Source organism: Glarea lozoyensis (assembly GCF_000409485.1).
Source record: "Glarea lozoyensis ATCC 20868 chromosome Unknown GLAREA10, whole genome shotgun sequence".
NCBI classification, from domain to species: Eukaryota; Fungi; Ascomycota; class Leotiomycetes; order Helotiales; family Helotiaceae; genus Glarea; species Glarea lozoyensis.
In genome coordinates this window covers 540072-559806 of record NW_007360984.1, presented here as the reverse complement: position 1 = coordinate 559806, position 19735 = coordinate 540072, and the positions used below count along the sequence as shown (strand labels likewise).

At 47.3% G+C, this 19735-nt stretch overlaps 10 protein-coding genes across 10 annotated transcripts; 5 read left to right on the top strand and 5 right to left on the bottom strand.

The window, feature by feature from the left end:
* Positions 1 to 17: 17 nt before the first annotated feature.
* On the bottom strand, positions 18 to 638 carry GLAREA_05207 (SET; the record flags this gene model as incomplete). Its single annotated transcript, XM_008078496.1, has 1 exon — positions 18 to 638. The coding sequence occupies one exon, from the start codon at positions 636 to 638 to the stop codon at positions 18 to 20; it is 621 nt and encodes a 206-aa protein (XP_008076687.1).
* Positions 639 to 1411: 773 nt separating this feature from the next.
* Positions 1412 to 1765, top strand: GLAREA_05206 (uncharacterized protein; the record flags this gene model as incomplete). The annotated part of the gene is made up of 2 exons (XM_008078495.1): positions 1412 to 1613; positions 1665 to 1765. 2 exons carry the CDS (start codon positions 1412 to 1414, stop codon positions 1763 to 1765), a joined length of 303 nt encoding a protein of 100 aa, XP_008076686.1.
* Positions 1766 to 2264: 499 nt separating this feature from the next.
* Positions 2265 to 3335, top strand: GLAREA_05205 (uncharacterized protein; the record flags this gene model as incomplete). The annotated part of the gene is made up of 1 exon (XM_008078494.1): positions 2265 to 3335. The coding sequence occupies one exon, from the start codon at positions 2265 to 2267 to the stop codon at positions 3333 to 3335; it is 1071 nt and encodes a 356-aa protein (XP_008076685.1).
* Positions 3336 to 4590: 1255 nt separating this feature from the next.
* On the top strand, positions 4591 to 7326 carry GLAREA_05204 (RNA-binding, RBD; the record flags this gene model as incomplete). The annotated part of the gene is made up of 3 exons (XM_008078493.1): positions 4591 to 5782; positions 5832 to 6011; positions 6068 to 7326. The coding sequence occupies 3 exons, from the start codon at positions 4591 to 4593 to the stop codon at positions 7324 to 7326; spliced, it is 2631 nt and encodes an 876-aa protein (XP_008076684.1).
* Positions 7327 to 7586: 260 nt separating this feature from the next.
* GLAREA_05203 (uncharacterized protein) lies at positions 7587 to 8716 on the bottom strand (the record flags this gene model as incomplete). The annotated part of the gene is made up of 3 exons (XM_008078492.1): positions 7587 to 7623; positions 7673 to 8390; positions 8455 to 8716. The coding sequence occupies 3 exons, from the start codon at positions 8714 to 8716 to the stop codon at positions 7587 to 7589; spliced, it is 1017 nt and encodes a 338-aa protein (XP_008076683.1).
* A 324-nt stretch (positions 8717 to 9040) lies between these two features.
* GLAREA_05202 (Ferredoxin reductase-like, C-terminal NADP-linked) lies at positions 9041 to 11239 on the top strand (the record flags this gene model as incomplete). Its single annotated transcript, XM_008078491.1, has 3 exons — positions 9041 to 9200; positions 9381 to 9707; positions 9912 to 11239. The coding sequence occupies 3 exons, from the start codon at positions 9041 to 9043 to the stop codon at positions 11237 to 11239; spliced, it is 1815 nt and encodes a 604-aa protein (XP_008076682.1).
* A 393-nt stretch (positions 11240 to 11632) lies between these two features.
* GLAREA_05201 (uncharacterized protein) lies at positions 11633 to 12265 on the bottom strand (the record flags this gene model as incomplete). Its single annotated transcript, XM_008078490.1, has 2 exons — positions 11633 to 11723; positions 11973 to 12265. The coding sequence occupies 2 exons, from the start codon at positions 12263 to 12265 to the stop codon at positions 11633 to 11635; spliced, it is 384 nt and encodes a 127-aa protein (XP_008076681.1).
* Positions 12266 to 13342: 1077 nt separating this feature from the next.
* On the bottom strand, positions 13343 to 14875 carry GLAREA_05200 (MFS general substrate transporter; the record flags this gene model as incomplete). Its single annotated transcript, XM_008078489.1, has 1 exon — positions 13343 to 14875. The coding sequence occupies one exon, from the start codon at positions 14873 to 14875 to the stop codon at positions 13343 to 13345; it is 1533 nt and encodes a 510-aa protein (XP_008076680.1).
* A 730-nt stretch (positions 14876 to 15605) lies between these two features.
* On the bottom strand, positions 15606 to 16588 carry GLAREA_05199 (Ankyrin repeat-containing protein; the record flags this gene model as incomplete). The annotated part of the gene is made up of 2 exons (XM_008078488.1): positions 15606 to 16092; positions 16182 to 16588. 2 exons carry the CDS (start codon positions 16586 to 16588, stop codon positions 15606 to 15608), a joined length of 894 nt encoding a protein of 297 aa, XP_008076679.1.
* A 2167-nt stretch (positions 16589 to 18755) lies between these two features.
* On the top strand, positions 18756 to 19605 carry GLAREA_05198 (alpha/beta-Hydrolase; the record flags this gene model as incomplete). Its single annotated transcript, XM_008078487.1, has 2 exons — positions 18756 to 19202; positions 19255 to 19605. 2 exons carry the CDS (start codon positions 18756 to 18758, stop codon positions 19603 to 19605), a joined length of 798 nt encoding a protein of 265 aa, XP_008076678.1.
* Between the last annotated feature and the right edge of the window lie 130 nt (positions 19606 to 19735).

The window sequence follows — 19735 nt, the reverse complement described above, 5'->3', positions numbered from 1 at the left end:
TGATGATCTTCGTACCTTCACTCGCCATCGTCCTTCCTCGCACCCCAAAAGCCACGTCCATAACTAACCAAGATTTCCTCTCCCTTCCTAATACCCTTATTCTTGCCCTTTCTTCCCTCTGGCAAAACAAAAACACCCATTCCCCTTTCCCCTCTCCTCTCGTCCCAGATCTCCTTAAATTCAGCATTCGGCCGCTCAGCAACTCCTCGGTAATCATTGATGAACCTTGCTTCCGTGCCCGCTTTATCGGCATCAACGCCGATTCCTAGTTCTCTGTCGAGAGAGAGATCGTAGTTGGATGTTGAATGGGTGTCAGCAATGTTGTCTTCTGGATTTGAGTGACGAGGGTCTGGAGAGCAGTGGATTTCACCTAGGTATTGGAGGATGAATGTTCCAGGTTTGAGATCCATCGAGGCGAAGAGACCGGATTGGCCGTTTGCTGGATGGGTCGGAGATGATATTGGGGTTATTTTTACAAGGTTTGAAGGACCTTTCGTGGTGTTGATTGACGGGAGGGTTGGATCTTGCGTTCGAAGCGCTGTGAGGTGGTCTTTGGTTATTGTTGGCGAGTAGATGGGCGCTGTCAGATACAAAATGCTTGACGGCCATGCTTTGGGAGCGGGCTGCTTTGGTGGCATCGTACGTCTATGCCTGACCAGCTTTTGGGAGACTACTCATGAGTCGAGACCACGTGCAGCTCCTGTTCGAACGGACTAAATGGAAAAATTAAGCGAGAATGGCTATACCTACCTAGAGGGAGAATACATATATGACTGACGCAGGAACATCAATAGTCGTACTTGCGCTTAATGGAGCTTTACAAAACCCAACATGCACGGGGAACATCGATAATTGAAGCTATTCAGAGTCTGCTTCTAACGTGCCAAGGCGGTGGTGCCCTGGGCTAGTCCCCGCATTCTAAATCTAGTCCGTGCACGACGCCACTGACGACCGGATCAATGCTTGACATTGTTGACTGTCACTGAAAGAAAACAAACAAAAGTAAGTCGAGCCGAGAGCTTATGAACTCAGAGGACAAACAAAAACCGATCGCAATCTCCCAGATACAAGTTTCCAAACTCCTGTTCCAACAGCCAGGTAACAACCGCTGTGACGTAGCCACGAAGGAGGACCAACGCTCCGTCATCGCAATCACAGTTGGTTGAAAACAGGTAGAATCGTGAAGATCCAAGCTTCTTTGAGGACTTGGGTGAGATCATCTGCGCCACAGGCAGGATGCGATTCTTGATGCTGGTTTGAGCTTTCCCATATATTTGAGCCACACCTCGTGCCTGTCTTTGTTTTGTTTGTGTGTGCTTTGGAATCTAAATCTACGCAATAAACAGATCTCATCTTACACACTCTATACACCTTCATCTTATTTCCAAGAAGGAAAACTACATATTCAGTCATGCCTTCAATAATCAACTCACTCGAGAGCTTGATCTCGTCGATCTTTGGCGCTATCACAGCCGTCTTCACCTCCATCCTAGCCGTCTTTCAGAGCATCTTTAACGCCTTTATTGGTGTCATCTCAACGGCTTTCTCAGCGTTGGGTACGACCATCTCGGGATTGGCACATACTTTCGAGGGCTTGATCAAGTTCTTGCTCAGTGAGTTATCTGCTAGGAAAATAATCAGTACAGCTACTAATCATGTGATAGGCAACATTGTGGTCATTGGTGTCGTTGTTGGAGCCATCTTCCTTTATGGTGTTTACAATCAACGTAATGGAGGAGCTGTGAAGGCAAAGAAGACTGCTTAGGTTGGAATGGCTAATGGTCAGGGAGGTGGTAATTGGCGGATTGGTTAATGATATGAATGTATAGATATATGGCGTTGGCACGGTTGACTTCGATTATGAAATTGGGATACCAGGGGAACCATCAAGTAGCTAGCAATTACCAAAATCTTGAGTCGTTTGCTCTGTTAATGATGCTTCGTCCACTCTCGCATTTTCTTTATCAACCCTTGTCGCGTAGTATCAAATCGAGTCAGAGAATTGTTTGGCTGCCAAGGTCGTTTGAGAGCATATGCATAAATAGGATAATAACATATGGGAAGCCAAAAGAATTGATGGCATAGCGTAAGCGTATAATACACGACCTGCGACGATGGACTTCAAGGAAGGGAATTGGGAAGAGAGCTTGAAAGCTTGATGTAGGGTGGCCCGTGAGCACCCGTCCGCAATTCCCGAGCACTCCACCAAAAAGTTCCAGCAACGCGACACAACGCGCCCTCACATTCCAAGACACATCCCCAAAATGCCACCCAAAAAGGCTCGCGCCTTCAACCCGAAACCCAAATCCAAATCCGCAGCAACGACAACCTCCAACACACCCAAAAACAAGCTCCCAAAACCCTTCGTCCCCGCTCCAAAAGCACTCGAACCCTTCACAAGCTCCCTAAACAAAAACCATGTCTACATCACCTCCCTCGACTCCCACCCGAAAGACTTTAAGAAGCGGATCTTCTTGGTACCTGTTATCATGAACATCCTGATCATGGCGGCAATCATATATAGGGGCAAGGTCATCGGACCTTATTACATGAAAATCTGCTTCTCATTAATGGGCAAGAGGAATGAAACGACGATGAATACGAGACGAATGGCGTCGAATGACCTTGCGAAGGAGTTATTACGACGCACCGGTACCTTTATGTTAGATTTACTGATCTATTCATTCGTGTGGCCGTGGCCCAAAGCGTTTTTCCTAGGCCAGAAACTCGGGAATCCGGTTGCGTGGAGGACGATCGTTGGGTTTCGGGACCAGGAGATTGTGGTGCGACGGAGTCGGAAATGGTTCTTACCCGGCACGGATGTGTTGGAGGAGGGGAAAGAGCAGGATTTGCTGTTTGGGGTTGTGGGTGTTGCGACGGAACCGATGTGGATGAGTGAGAAGACGGGGTATTTGATGTTGAATAAGGAGTGGGATTTAGATTGGACTCTCATCATTAAAGCGACGAAGCTGGTGGATAAGAAGGTGTTGAGTATTGAGGATTTTAAGACTACGATACTGGTGCATCATGAGGAGCATGGGTGGTTGGCGATTGAGACTGCGGAGGCGGGGGGGAGTTTGAAGGAGGATGAGGGGAGGAGGAAGATTGTTGCGTTTAAGGATAAGTTGACTGCGATGGGGAAGGAGGATCTTTTTTTTCGATGGATTGAGATTGTGCAGTATGAGTCTTCGAGGCCGGGGGAGTTTGGGCCGGAGCGCCAGCAGCAGACAGTGTTGAAGGCTAGGGAGTTGTTTGAGAGTAATAAGGTGGACTTTGATAAGTTTTGGGAGGAGGTGGGTGGGATGAAGGGGATGCCTGGGATGGAGGTGGATTAGATTTAATGGCGGAATCCAAATTTTGAGCAAGCACTATGATTTTCTCATGCTACATCTATCTGTTTGCGCTCTTACAAGTACAGAAAAGACTTCATTGGCTTGCAATTTTTGGGTGATTCGATTTGCTTTCGATGGTACGCGCACCAAGCTTGAGCAAAACATCAGTAGCAAAGCCGGTTAACAGCACAGGTTGTGTTATTAAATGGCCAGACATTGTTTAGTACGGGCCTATGCTCACCTGCATTTCGCGGGATATATACACTTGTTAACATAAACCACGACGTCACGTATTGTCCTTGTTTGTTGTCCCTTCTGGTTGACAAACATAAAGTCTAATTGCACTTCTAGCGTGACACGACATGAACTACAGTAGTGTGCGAAGTAGCTTCCTAGTTTCTTGGAAATGATGGTCAAGGATACCTGGTCTAATCAATGAGGTACTTCATTATGAATGAGAATTTATATACTGAGAGAGGATATATGGTGTATGTACGACAGTTGAGAAACCCACATGAAGCATCCTATACGTTAACACAATGTATTTTTAATTCATCAAAATTGATTCAATAAAACAAAAAGATATCACAACTTTGACGTGGTCTCGACCGAATCCTCGCTTATGGATTGTAAAAGCTCGTGCCACCCCAAGGACATTTTACTCCGCTAGACTGGATTTGGACTGCGGCGAATATCCAGTCGAATCCATCTCAGTTCTCTTTTCCTCATCGCGACTGATTTTCCTCCACATCATCCTCGCCCAGCCCTCCTCAACATCCCATTCACTCAGTCGGATTGCTTGAGCAATTCATCTCGTCGCGTCATTTTACTAACCTCGACTTCTCGAAATTATCCGTATTGGTTCGAACATTCATTGACAACGTTCTGCAGCCTTGGAAGCTTCCTGAATTCTCACTACTGTCAGACTTGGCTGTGCGCCCCGATCTGTCCAACGTCAACCACAACAACTTCTTCCGTTCTACTCGTACGCGGACCTCAGTACGCCTCGTTTGCCGAGTCAACTCGTCACCTCGCCTCGCGCTTCAGCCTCTCCTTCGCGGATATCAAACTTGAAGGTCCTCCTCTTCCCATTACACATAACTGCCCCTCACCTCTTTTGAGAACTTGAGCCCTTGAGCCCACCTTCCACCCTCCACCCTCCCTGCCTCCCATAGGCTCTCATATTGCTGTCGCGACACACTCTTGGTCAAGAATCACATTAATCTCCAGTTCTTCATCTTGACTTGAAAGCCAATCTATGCCCCCAGGGGAACCTATCCTCCTGGCAGCGGCCTTGTCACCAGTCTCTCCTCAGCCAGTTCATCCTCCCGCACCATCCAACCTAGCCATACTACGAAACCAGAACAATCCCGCGTTCACCATGACTTCAACCACTGATCCCTCTGAGCCAACTCAATCTACTGATGCTGCATCTGCCGACCCAGAACCAGAGCAGGCTGCGGACACACCCGCAAGCGACATTTCGAATTTTTCCGATGCATACAAGGAGCAGGCCGTAGATGAAGAGGAAATCAAGGAGAAATCAGTCGATCAAGTAGCGGAAGTCAGCGATGACTATGCCATGACATTTGATTCGGACGGAGAAGAGGTTGCAGATAGTCTGGATGTAGCCGCGGCACAAGTAGAGCAGCCTGCAGTTTTGCAACCTGCTACAATACCAGTTATCGATTGCAATCAATCTATCTCGATCGAGTCCTCTTCAAACGATGTGCCGCAGAATGGCCAGTTCGAAAATCCCACACAGAACAATTCCTCCTCCCTTCCAGCGCCTATTGAAGCGCCTTCCAACCACTCCACAAGCCCAGCCGTTCAAGCTCCAGTATCAACGGCCCCGGATCCATCCAACCAATATGAGAATATCGCAAATGGTGGTGTTGACATCCAGCAACTACTAGACAATATCACAGCCAACGCCGAAAGAAATGAAGCCGCCTCAGCCCAATCCCCTTCCTCCCAAAATGCCAATTCATCATATCCCAAACCGAGCGTTGCGCTGCCCGCTCATTCAAGTCTCCCACCACGCCCACTTGCCCAAAATTATGCACAAAACGAGGATATGCAAAAGTATCATGCCGGCCCTCCAGGTGTGTCACAAAACTCCTCATATAGAGCACCAGGCGGTGCTCCCCCTAGCATAAGTACAATTGGATCAGGTATGTATAGAGATCCGACTGGTGGTTTACCCCCTCCCCCTTCGTCGTCTTTCAGACAGCCAATGCAGTCAACTGCCAGTCCCAATAGCCCATCGTTTAACCAATTTGGACCACCTGGTCAATTGAAGGGTGAACAGGGGGATGAAGTTGATGATATAGATGCAAGATGGGGGCCGGAAGTTCAGGCAAAGTATGACGCTTTTCTTGAGAGGGAGCGGAAGAACGTTACGGAAGGCTTATGGGAAAGATTTGAAAAAGACTCGCGTTTGTTTCTTGGTAAGTTGCGAATACATCCTACGCATGCTTGTTACTGACGAGATCACAGGAAATCTTCCATCCGAAAAAGTGACAAAGCGCGACCTATTCCATGTGTTTCACAAATATGGTGATCTGGCTCAGGTCTCAATCAAGCAAGCATACGGTTTTGTTCAGTTCCACACAGCCGAGTCATGTCGGCGAGCTTTGCAAAAAGAGCAGGGCGTTGAGGTTCGGGGGCGGAAAATACGTGAGTTAAAAAGTGTTACATGCTGAAGAGTATCTATTTACTGATTGTTTCTCTAGACCTGGAAGTTTCTAAACCTCAAAAGAACAGCCGAAATGCTCAGCAGCAGCAGAACAATGCTCGCCAAGACCGCTCTCCAGATCGTGCTCAGCAAAGCCGTGGTGGGCAGCGTAGGAACAACGGCAACCGGAATGGGAATGACTCCTATGATGGTAGATCAGAACCCCGCGATGATTACGGCCGTCAGTCGCGCATGCGAAGATCACCAAGTCCACCGCGAGGAGCATTCCGTGGTCGGGATGATTATGGTGGTCGTGGTAGAGATTCATACAACAACCGAGACGCTCGAAGGAGCCGCTCCCGATCCCCCTATAATAACCGAGACAACATCCGGTATCGCGAACGCAGTCCGAGTCCAAGACGGAATCAAATGCAAGAACCTGAGCTCCAGATTCCACGCCGTGATTGGGATAAGGTTCCTGATGTTCAAATTATCATGATGGAGCAGCTAGACAGAGGTTTTGTTGAGTGGGTTGAGAAACAATTCATCAACCGAGGTCTGAAAACCGAAGTCATGATTCTCTCGCCTCGGGTCTCACTCGAAGCAGTTATTCAACGACAAATTCTCGAGAATGTCCACGCTGTATCACAACTTACGGTGCAGTCTCAGAGGTTCAATAGAATCCCAATTCAAGTATTCAAGCGCCGGGGAACTGCAGAAGTGCAATGGGAAGAGTACGAAAATCTTGAACCTCATATCGCAGCTGAGCTTGTTGTTCGCGAAAAGAATAGTCAACCACCTCCTCAAGCGCCTCCAATTCCTGCGCCTTATCCTCCTCCTCAACAATACGCTCCACCTCCAGATCCTCGCTACGCCCCTGCTCCGTCTTTCCCAGCGGCTCCTAATCTCCCTGCTACGACGATTGATCAGAATACCCTACAAAGTCTCCTCGGCTCTCTTAAAGCGCACACGCAGAATGCTCCAGCCGTAGCAGCCAATTCCGCCGTCAATCTCGCAGGTAACCAAGCAGTCGATCTTGCAGCGTTGATTGGTGGCTTACAGAACCAACAACGTCAACAGCAGCCCACTCCAAATGCCTACGCCCCTCCGCCTGTTCATTCGTATAGTCCATTACCGGGTCAGGCTCAACAGCCGAGTTATATGCAGCAACCTGGCCAGATTCCGCAACAGAGTTATATGCCACAACCCGGTCAAATACCGCAACAAGGTTATATGCCGCAATCCGCTCCACCTCCGAGAGAGAATGACCAGCAAGTCCAGAATATTATGGCTACTTTTATGCGGAATCGGCAGTGACACATGGATGTTAGTCTAGGACGCTGAATTCAAATATTTGAAAAGGGTGTTGATTAATGGGAATGGAAATGGAAATGTGTGTATGAGATTGCTTTCTTGATGGTATAATACATTGATACATGAGAATGGAGACGACCCTCCTCTATCGGGTGTTTGCTAATCTAATACCAAGACGCCGCCCCCGTCTGTTTTTATGCAGATGTTCTACAGATTTAGTACATAGATCGTAATGTATACTTTTAGACTTTAACTTTTCCGGTTCACGTGTGTTTTGCTGTGGAGGGCCATACATTTGGCCTGGTCTTCATTAGCCCCTCATCCCTATCAATTCGTGAAGGGAACATACCGTGACAACAACAGTCTCTCAATCGGCGCACCCTTCTCTTTAGCTTTTAACCACGCCTCCAAATCACCCCTTATATCCCTCTCAGGCCGTCCAACCACATTAATCCCCCGCTCTACACACGCCATCCTTGCCTCCTCCACATCCAACTCCTCAACCTTCCCTTTCCTCAACAACATATCATCCATCTCCAAATACTCCACCCTCCTCTTCACCCTCCGCCTTAACATCCAATCCGGCAACCCAGGATATTGTCCCCCCAGATAATCCCACACACTACTACTCAACCCAAGACTCCAACTCACATGTATCAACTGCATCCTCACCAACGCCCCTCCCTTCTCCGTCGGCGGCGCCATCGTCAGATTCCGAAACGAAATCCCCCGTCGCTCCTCCAACACCCGCCGATCCTTCTCGATCTGCCGCGGGATCCGACATGTCCACGGCACGATGTTGCTTATCGCTAACACCACCAACGGAGTGAATTCTCCGCATATTAAAAAGACCAAGCCGAAGAGCGGGACGCGTTTCGTGTCGTGCCAGGACCGGATTAGGAGTTGGAATTCGGCGCGCGTGAGGCCTTGGGAGTGGAGGTAGGAGCGGAGGGCGACGGCGGGGTCGTGGCGGGAGGGGGGGTAATGGGCGTTTATCTTGGATTTGATGGGTTGCGTGGCGCGGTAGTTGTGATAGATGTTTTTGCCGCCGGTTTTGTAGAAGTTGGCTGGGAATTGGGGGTTAGTTGGGTGGTTTGAAGAGGAGGGGAGGGAAAGGGGAGAGGGATGTACCGTATGTTTTTCCGAGGTTGAAGAGGTATTTGAATGTACTTGGATATTCTTTCCTCGTCGGCAGGACGAGAGGGGCGGGATGGGTTGAGAGAGGTCCGTTTAAGGTACTCCGGTTGGTTTCTTTGCTGGTTGTGTTTGTGCTTGTGCTGGAGGCATGGCGGTATTGAGCTTGGAATTGGAGGAGGGATGTGTAGTTTGAAGGACTGTATACGCGTTGGAAGCTGGAAACGGTGCGCAGACCGTTGGGGGTGAGTTTGGTCATTGCATTGGGGAGTGAGGAATTTGGATAACTTGGAGAGAAAAGGAAGGAAAGATGTAGTGTACAGAATAGAGAATTGAGATGATGAAAATGTGTGTGACGTTGTGAGAGGTGAGATATTTCTACAGGGGTTGAGAGAAGCTTTGTGGGGTGTAAAGCGGCGGGCTGGGAGCAGTTAGGACTAAATGAGTTTACAACGGAGTTTATGTTGCAACCTTAGTTTATTTTTGGAGAAAATATATTGAAGTATTCTCCAAAAACTGTACTATTTCAAGAGACAATTCAATCAAGCGATTAAATTAGAAAAAAGCCATATGCTGCTTTACAATGTACAGCTACGGCGTGACAGCTCTCCACCCAGGTCCAGACTGGCCCCGAGTTATCGCGGCTTACAAACTCTCGGTGTTCGCTCATATCGTAGACACGAGTCTCACTGTGTCAGCCCCGTTGATTAAACGTGGCATTTACGTATTCTCAAGTCTTGAGAGTACGTATAAGTTCACTCGTCTAACAAACTCATTATGATAAAGCCAAGAACCTTATAACCTTAAACTACATCCAACGAAACGACCCTGCAATTCCCGAGAAATCCAACCACCATTTATCCGCATTCATTCAGCCTCCATGGCCTGGCCCTATCGATTCGTCACGCTAACTGACGACCAAGTCAAAGCGCGGAGGATAGCTTTGGATCGTGCGGGTCTGGTTGCGCATTTCTCGGTTCTGGTACCGCTTGTCGTGCTCCTGATACTGAGATTCGGGAAATGGATTGTTAGGAGGTCGGTGAAGAACGATTATGATGCTGTTCCTGGGAGTCCGATCCGGAAAGCTGCGAGGTTGGAGACGGGTGTGAAGGTTTCGAGGACTTGGGGGAGAGTGAGTTGGTGGTTGGATGAGGAGATGGTAGCTGGATGGGGGGAGAGGAAGTTTTGGATTGCTGGGTTGGGGTGGTGGGCTTGGTTGATTACTCTTTGTGTTGTGGGGACTGGTGATGGTAAGTTATACTTCTTTCATTGGATTAAGTGAAATAGATTGGCTTTTGAAACACTCTAAAGCCTCAGATTAAGGCAGAAGCTTGTCTTTGAAAAGACTATTAGGAATAGCTAGTTCATGAACCGGTCACATGATTAGCCCCCTTGGGACACCTTTATGTTACGTTAGTCTTTCGCTAGGAGCTTATTGTACTAACATATCATAGACTACATGCACATCACCAAGCGCTTCGGGATAGTTGCAGTCTCTCAATTCCCAATCCACTACATGCTGTCCATGAAATCAGCTTACTCGCCATTATCCCTCGCCCTCAACACTTCTCACGAAGAACTCAACCCTTACCACCGAGTCCTCGGTCGTGTAATTTACTCCCTCCTCTTTCTACACGCAAGCTGGTATCTCAATTTCTTCGCCTGGGCAGGTTTCCTCAGTGCACTCTACAAACGCCCGGTAGTAATCATAGGATGGACGGTCTTCCTACTCATAACCACCATGGTAACCACAGCCCTCGAACCGATTCGAAGATGGTCATACCGAGTGTTTTTCACCATCCACCTTATCTTCGGCATCATAATCCTCCCAATGCTCTTTTTCCACACCTCAGCACTGAGAATCTACATCCTCGAAGCGTTCGGACTCTTTATCTACGACATAATCTGCCGCAAATTAGACACCACCACAGGATTCGCAAGCATAACCGCCATCCCCAACACCAACCTCGTAAAACTCGAAATCCCTATCCCAGCCACAAAACAAAAACGCTTCACCGCCGCACCAGGCCAACACATTTACCTCTCCATCCCCCCAGAAAGCACACCTCCCAACACCTCCACCCTCTCAATCCACAACCTCCTCTTCAACCCCTTCACCATCGCCTCCGTCTCCGCAACTTCAATAACCCTAGTCCTCCGCTCCCTCTCGGGCCCAACCTCCAAAGCCCTAAAACACCTGACCACCCTCCCGAAAGCTCACCCACCAATCTCCGTCGAAGGCCCTCTCGGCTCCACAAAGTCATTTCCAGATCTCACATCCTACGACAGAATCCTCCTCATCGCCGGTGGCATAGGCGCAACTTACATCCTCCCACTCTACGAACACCTCCAAGATCAAATGGAAACACACGCCCGCTCGCCAGATCGCGTACAACTCATCTGGTCTATCCGTTCAGCGGCGGACGCTTCCTGGGCACTTAAGCCTGAAGGTCGCGTCCCGTTAAACGACGACGAGAATGTCAGGATTTTCATCACGCAACATTCTTCAGCGAGTGAAGAAAGTGTTATTCCTGGCAGTCCGACCGCGATCGAGATGAGTGATTTGAAGAAGGAGGAGGTGGTTGTGAATGCGAGAGGTGGGTATGAGAGGCCTGATTTGAAGGAGGTGGTGGATGGGGTGTTTAAGTTAGGAAGGGAGGAGAGGGTTGCGGTTGTGGTCTGCGGGACGAAGGGGATGGCAAGGGTGGTTAGGGGGGAGGTTGGACGGTGGGTTGAGTGGGGGAGGGAGGTTTGGTTTCATGATGAGGGGTTTGGGTGGTGAAGGATGGTGTTGTTTGGGGGTTTGAATTGTTTTGGTTGACGGGACTAGTGGTAGAGATACGTAGTTAATTGAAAAATTGTGAATCTGATTTACATTTTCTGCTCGATATCTATACTTGGATTTCAGTCACTAATTAAGCGAGAAAACTTCACTCGATACACCAACTTACAAGGGAAAAGTTATTCCATTCCCAGCCGCAACGTCAATTTTCGTAAAGCATATGCTATGCTTTCGTTAATGCAAGTCGGGCTTGTTCATACTCTATTCAAAAGTTTCTCGAAATTATATGTACGCCATCACTGAACTTAACAGCCCAACGAGTAATTTATCATCACCCCTCTTGTCCATCGTGATGCTGAACAATGACTTCTTGAATCCTCATCAAGGATAGGATCAGACGAATTGTCCTTCTTTCTTTGCCATTCCGAGATAGATAAGCACCACCAATTTGGCGGTTTGTTTAACATGATTCTGAGACGTTCGACTTTGGCTATCAGGAGGTGCAAATCATACAAAATTTATACAGAGAAAACGCATAGTAGGGAAAAGAATAAGTCGAATCATGGTATCTCATGTTGAATGAATATACCAGTGACAAGATAACCTCCATAAGACAACAAAAGCGCCAAAACACCAAAAGGTAAGAAATACACCTAACGAGCGACGAGAACTTATCCAATTCCCCGCAAACATACACCTTCAACACCCCACACGCACCCATCAACCATCTCACCTCCCACCCTCATCCTCCTCATTCCCATCCGGATAATAATCCGTCTCCTTCTCCTCCGTCACCCCCTGACACTCCTCACAGAAATCCGAACAGCCTTTATCCTGCTCATCCAGAATACTTTCCCGAGGCGGATCACAATGTTCCGGCTCAGGCAGCGGCTCGCCGTTCTTTTTCGCTTCCTCGCATGCTTCGAGGTAGGGGTGGCCTTTCTCTTCGCATTGATAGATGATACCGTTCGGGTGGGGGAAGGTGGAGTGGCAGCGTTCGCAGGCCCAGAGGACGTCGTAGCACATGGCGGGTAAGTCATGGGGAGTGAGTAAGTGGTTGTGAGGGGGTGTTGTGGAACGGTATTTTGATTGTGAGTTTAGAGCTTCGTTTTATGTTTTTGAGAAGAAGCTTTTGTTGAGTTGTTCCAACAGTATTGGTATGCATTTTAGAATTTGCCCAGTGACGGCATCAAACGTTCGGGTTCGAAGACAAAGAGTTTGTCGAGAGATAACTCGCAATGTAACAGCATAAGAATTGGAAGATGGCAGATGGTTTCCGTGATTCGTACGGACCTGCTCCCTTTGAAAGGATTTGGAGTGTGCTCAAAGAACGTGATCGTGGTTGTGGAATGAACTTCCCAAGGATTAACATGGTATAACCTTTCGATAGAATCCTCCGACGTGATACTGAATGGTAGAATTATGTCGAGAGGGATTGAAAGAATTCGTATAACAGTTGGCTGGATTTCGTTGGTCAACGATGTGTGCTCATGAGGTGGCTCGATAAGGGCCCCACGAATTTCTTCCAAGGGAAAGATTGGGTCGGAGGAATTTTCATCCAATCCATCGTTCCAGAAACGGGAGCTGTTTGAGATTTGTGGTTCTGAGAGAGCAAAGTTTTGGAAGTTCGTTTTTTGACTTTGACCCAGGTACCACGGAACATTCGATGGATAAAGAGCTAAAAGAATTTCGGCGATTTCAGAGCACTTTTACCTTATGACCTACCTGTGAAGACTGAACTTAAGACAATTTTCTTTTGATTACGTGGTACCCATATAGATATTTTAGATGTGCATAAAAATGGCCTTGTTCAGCAGAGTGTAGTATCACGGTTTCTCGCTTAACGATTGATGCTGGTTCTGGTCGTAACGCGGAGCAGGGCTTTGCTCCGAAACCTGCTTCTCGCCCACTTGTCAGTATGACACCAACATTCCAAATCGTTTCTTGCCACTCATTTCACTTGGTCATCTTTCAAATTATCGAAATAGCTGAATGATAGGGCCGTTGAAATCACCTGAGGTTCTCTTGGCACATTAGGTGGTTACGATCCATTGACCTTGACAAAGAGGCTTGTGGAGACTGACAGATCATCGTTTTTAATACCTATTTGGGAGCTCTTTCAGAGTTTTCAGAGTCCCTTCGAAGCTCTCCTAATTCCTCTTCATCTCGTGAGCTGGTAGAAGTGAGAGCAAATCCTCCTTTTGTTCCCTCGGGATTCTCATGTTTATATAGCTTCATGTTCACAAACATCGCGAAGAGCCCAAAGTCGTAGGCAAGACGTAGAACTCCGGCAGCCACAAACGCTATCCAAAATTTGTCATTTCCAGCTAGTAAACCGGTAACAGTAGGCCCACATGTTGCCGCTAAAGTTCTAAGCATACTTGTGATGCCCATAACTGCTGTTCTCTCTTCCGGCTTAACAACAGCCGCGATGAAAGCAGATCGAGGGGCTTGATCCATGTTGTTGAGACCAGTTCGAAGGAAGAAAAGAGCAACTGTAATCCAGACACTTGATGGAAATGGAAACAGTAGGACCGCTGCTGAGGATGGTACATGAGTATATACCATGGTGTTGACGAGTCCCAGATGACGGGCTAGTGGAGCCGCAAATATTGTAGATAGGGAAGAGAGCAGATAACTTATAGATGTGATATCTCCCAGTGTCGATTTAGCAAGGCTGAACTTCAAGTCCATGAAATACACCGTCAAAGAGTATCCCACCATGCCATCAGCTAAAGAGTCTACAATGAGTAGGAACCAAAGCTTATACATCACACTGCGTGTCTCCTGAGATATCTGCGAGAAGCGACTTTTCTTCTTCCCGAGTTGGAGGTCTGGGCTCGGAATTGATCTTGAACTTCTCTGATGTTGGCCTTCATCCCCAGAGTCTTCGTCGTGCTCGTGCATTTCGTCAAGCAGAACCCCTGACTCTTCTCCATGTGACGACCCAGTGTCAACAACTTCTTTTGTTTCCACCGCCTCGCATCTTTTGTCGAGTAAAAGTGTCAGGACCATGTTGAGGATTCCCATAATGGAGTAGATCCAAAACACCATGTGATATGCATCAAGTATCGTCCATCCATCTCGCTTTTGCAAGTAATCCACCACACGCCCAGCAACCTCCGTCCCGATTGCAGAGCCAAAGCTAGCAGTAGTAACATACCACGCAAGTACATCCGAACGAGTCTCAGGAGTTGTGAGATGTGAGAGCGTAGATTCTTCAATGGCTCGGAAGGGTCCCAGGTCGCCACCTGTTGTACTGATAACACCAACAACAGCTGCGAAAAGCAGCAACCAGAAGTTCTCAGACAGCGCAAACGTAGCCCCTGAAAGAACCATAAGCAGAGAGCCGCCAAACAAAATCCGGCGTCTTCCCACCCTATCCGCCACTAATGTCAAGAGAACAGACAGAAGAACATCCCCCAATAGCGTCAAAGTCATGAACAATCCAATTCGAGTATCTGAAAAGTCTAGGGCAGAAAAGAAGAGAACAAGTGTTAGGGAACTAGTCCCATAAGCCAACATCCGCGTGCATCGTGATAGTATTATGAGCCACGAATTCTTGCCGGTGTGGAAAAGAGACTTGAGGCCAAACTCGCGATAAATCCATTGGATTTGATTTAGGACAGGGGCCATATTGATGGATGGAATACAACCAAGACAATGAATTTGGTTACAAGAGTTACAATTGAGGATTAAGAGTTCTTAGCGATGACGAAAAATAGCATAATCCACTAGCAAATCATCGACAATTGGTCGTCAAAAGTGGGTGCCGAATACCGGTATCGTATCCCGACATCGCAATTTGCTTTCTCGTAGCGTCATGTTTGTCTGAAAGCTATCTATAAGTGAAGTGCACATCGATTGCCATCAGATGAACATTGGGAGCAGAAAAAATGGTCTTTATGTTTGGTTGCGAAGTTGTCACATTTGCGGGGAAAGAAGATATGGAGAAGCGAAATTTGGTGTCAAGATTCTGCCGCCTCCACCGCCTCCACCGCATTAGCCGTCAACGACATCACGGCCTTGGAGATAACCTACCTTCGAACCAGACTGTCTCACAATTCCACATCTAGTCTTTTCCTATCAGACAAAGTAAATTCCGCCGAGTTTGTTGAACCCTGAGCATTTGCACAAAGTAGACAGAATCAAATTTGGCTATTCCCAGCTACGCCTCGGCAGCCGACGGCATGATTTCCAGCAATATTCTTCAGCATTAAGTTAAAACAACGATTCTCATAAAAATCGTAATGCAGACTCTTCCAACATGATTTCAAATTTTCACACAACGGACAAAAATACCTCGCGCTGATCCAATTGCGCATATCGTCATGAGGGTATACGCCAGACCCAGGTATCCTCTCCATCACTGTTCGAGTAATCTTATCCCGGCCTTAAACCCCATTTCCTTTGCTATGTCGATGGGCTTGTTGCCGCACATGTCGGCTATACCACGATCCGCTCCATTCTCTAGAAGGAATTTGAGCGTCTCCTTACACTCTCCTTTCACAGCTTTGTGCAGAGCCGTACCGAGCCCATTAAGGGCGTACATTCTGCGCACGTCGGGAAGATAATCATGTTCGACTTGGTTTATTGGGTACCCAACCTCGTAGATGAGATAGGCCATAACTTCGACGCGGCCGGGTCTGCGGCTTCCCCACCAAGCCGCTTCATGTAATGCGTCCGTTTTTGTGTAATCAATACCGTACTCTCGAAATAATTTGACTACCGACAGAGGTGCTAAGCCCCCGGAAACACTTGCAACACTGTGATCCAGGGCGGCAGTTCGTAGCGTTGGATCTGCGCCGTGGTCGAGACACCATCGAGACTTTGCTTCCGACTTGATCACAAACCTATAAAAGCAAAGTTAAAAGGCCGTGAAAAAAAAGATAACTATACATAGCTATAGTGAAGCAGAAGGTGGTGGCAAATGGTGACATACTTGAGTACAGGATACATATTACTGCCTCCCACGGCACTATTAATGTTCCAGCCGTGCTTGATGAACAGCTTTAGAATTCCCCATTGTTCGCGCTTGAAAGCCGCGAACACTGCGGGCGTACACGTGATACAGCCATATCGTTTGATGAGGATCTCAGCTATGTCCACCTGTCCGCTCTCGGCAGCCGTGATAAGTACCCTGTGTAAGAGCATTACCTTCTTGCCTGGAATGACGTCCCCTTCCCAGAGGACAAACTCCTCCAAGCTGACCCTTGGCCATCCTGGACTTCGAACGGCTTCCCATTTTCGCATAGCGGAGGAAAAGCCTTCTACATCTCCCGCCTTGGTCAGAGCTTTGAGCTCTACTAAGAGGAATGTACCCCTTAGGTTAAAAAGTTGAGCGAGCATGTTGGTGTCAGGTGTCTTTGAAGTGGTATGTATTTCGTAGGAATGCGAGATTTTCGGGAAAAAGCAGACCAGTGGACCGTGGTATGTCATACGACCGAGAGAAAACACACGTTTATGCCCAGAATACCAGAGTCATCCCTCGCAGAAGCCGCTAGCTTGAGTCAGTGTATTCTACAAGCTTAAATGAGAGCATCTGCAAGGACGAAGCCGGGATGAGCCTTGTAGCTCACATCTATGCTTTCACTTCTTCTAGGAATACGTCCCGAGACAATTGAGTGCGTGTGTGGGACACTATTACAGGATGTTCATGCCTGTACCGCGTATTGACCACTGGACACCTGGTGCTGATACCGAAATAGTGTTAGCCTACTGATGATCGTGTTGAAACGTAAAAGTTGATAAAAACTGAAGCTACAGGTCCGGGTGTTGGTGTCGATGTTGGTACGATTAGGCAGGAACATGGCATTATTACAGACGGTGAAAACTTATCGGCTGCAGGTTCTACACCGGTCCGGCTCAGAACCAATCGGCCCGGCACTTGCCCCCCTATGTTTAAGCGAGTTTTTATATATCCTCAACAAAATCCCCTCATCAGGATTTCCTTTAACAAAATGGTGGATCCTGATAGCCATGGCTGTAATGTGTACTGCTCTTCTAGTTTACTCTCGCCGCAGCTAGCAATGTGAACACTAATTTCCAAGCTTACATCTACCGAATTTGAGTGTCCGGAATGTGAGTGCCAAACGGCAAAGCCTCAGCGGCCCAGTGAAACCTAGGTTTCGCAACTTGACAGCGCTGCTAATATGCTCAATTTCAAGCTGAAGGCTGACTGTAATCAACAGGAGCACTCATCGATGATTCCTTGGACTCGTGCCTTTTTTCTAAGGGAAGAGTCCCATTGCACTTATGACTTCTCCTTTATCCATTTCTGATGGAGGAAAAGGTATGAAGTTCGAGATCCCTACGGTGCAAATAATTTGGAAGCAAACCATACGATATTCACATTCTACTATCATTTCTTAACTTTACCATCTCCACTAACTCTAGAGAAATTTCTTTTGGAACACTCAATTTTCGACTTTCCAATATTCCTGGCCACTTCTCTAGTCTTCCCTTCGATTTTTCAAGCAGCCTCACAGCCCTTTTACTTTGGCTTGAAGGATCAATGAGGATGGCTTCTCATATTTTTTGTGCAAGTGTATCTGGGAAAAATTGTTGTTCAGTAAACCCAGGTTTTCTTTTACAACTGTCGAGTTCCATGCGATTTAGATGTAGTACTTAAATAACACGTAAACTTACAGATAAAAGATGAAGGATGACTCCGAGGTGAAATTTGATATGCCAAAGCATCCACATCCACGAAGTCCTTGTGCACCATAAACTATCCATTCCGAATCGAAGACTGGCATTGCATCATTTCGAAAGTGAATTGGACCTCTTGGCAAAGCATGAGAGCTCGGTGCTACACTTTGTTGATTTCATGCCAGTATTTCATTGTGTGTTGAAATATTCAAGCCAGGAAACACTTGGGTGTCCAGAACAATGTATTCACTTCGAATTTTACTGATAAAGACAGCTCATCGCCCGTCTAAACGCCGAGACTGTGGCTCTTGATTTTTGAAATCCAGAGGCTAGGTTAGGCTCACAATCAGGTGAAGGTATGGTTTCATAGCATGAAATGTTGCCCGCTATTTTTACCTGCCTTATGTCCCTACTGATACGGCGTGTAAAATGATATTGGAATGTTCAAGTATTACCAGCATCCTGGAGTATGTTGCGCAAAATGGAGGGTGTCGATTTATGGGTGTTGGTGTTGCTACCTCAACTGGACGATGGCATTGAAGTTTTGATATCCTAATTAATGTTGGCGAGTTTCTGCTAAGCTATAGTGTATCAGCATCCGATAAGAGTGGTTGGCTATCAACTGCGCCGCAGGGCTCGAAGCCTTGAAAGCACTTTCTATGGGGTTATTTAGTGTTTACCCGCATATCAGAATTGCTCAGGGATACGTATTTACGTACTAACACCGAGATTACCCGTACTCGGCACGAAGATTTCCGACATATATCCAATATATATTACTTGTTCCGACCTCTTGACAGTCGGACAGAGTCGAGTATCCAGCTCAAATTTCGCCAAAGACTCGTAATTCGTATGGGAAATCATCATGTCTGTAACTGAAACCCACGCCAAGGCCGACAAAGCTACAATTTTGCTTGTCCAAGGCTCATTTCAAACCCCTCTGGTGTATACATCCCTCGTCCAAAGACTACTGAAGCTGGATTATCCTACTATTCATCCATCGCTTCCGAGCTGTACCAACGTCGATGACCCCGAGTTTCCTTCAATAACGCTTGTTGACGATGCTCTAGCGGTACGTCTAGAGCTTATACGGCAAATAGAATACAAAGGCAATACAGTAGTGGTAGCGATGCATTCTTACGGCGGTTTGGTGGGCAGTGAGGCAATTCCAGAAGAACTTGCTTATAGCTACCGCAAATCCCGTGGACTATCCGGTGGCGTTATTCACCTGTACTATTTTAGTGCTTTTATCCTACCACCAGGAAAATCTGTACTCGGAGCCTTTGGAGAGTCACCTAATAATGATGTCAAGGTAAGACTTTACTCTAAGTCCTTATCTCAATACATGTTTATATATATTATAGCCTGATGGACGATTTGGTATCCTCAATGGTGCTTCAATTCTGTATAACGACCTTCCCGAGTCTGATGCCAAACTCTGGGAATCTCGCCTTATCCCCCAATCTTATGCCGTCCAGAAGACAGAGCTGACCCGAGGCGCGTACAAATATATTCCGTCAACTTATCTCATTTGTGAGAATGACAAAGCAGCTCCAACACAGTACCAAGAAATGTTTGCAGCAAGTGCCGGGGCGCACATAGAGAGGTGTAATGCTGGTCATTCTGCAATGCTTAGCCAGACTAAGATGCTTGCAGACAAGATCAGTGATGCAGTAGAAACCGCGATCGCAAAGGAGACACCTGAAGGCACCTAATCGAGCAGTAGATAAATTGGCCAGGGAAGAGGCTAATCGTGGTCGAATTGAGATAGCCTTTGTTTCTAGTGGCAATGGAATGCAACGTCTAAAGACGAATTCAATTGAAATGGTATTCCTCATGCGCAAT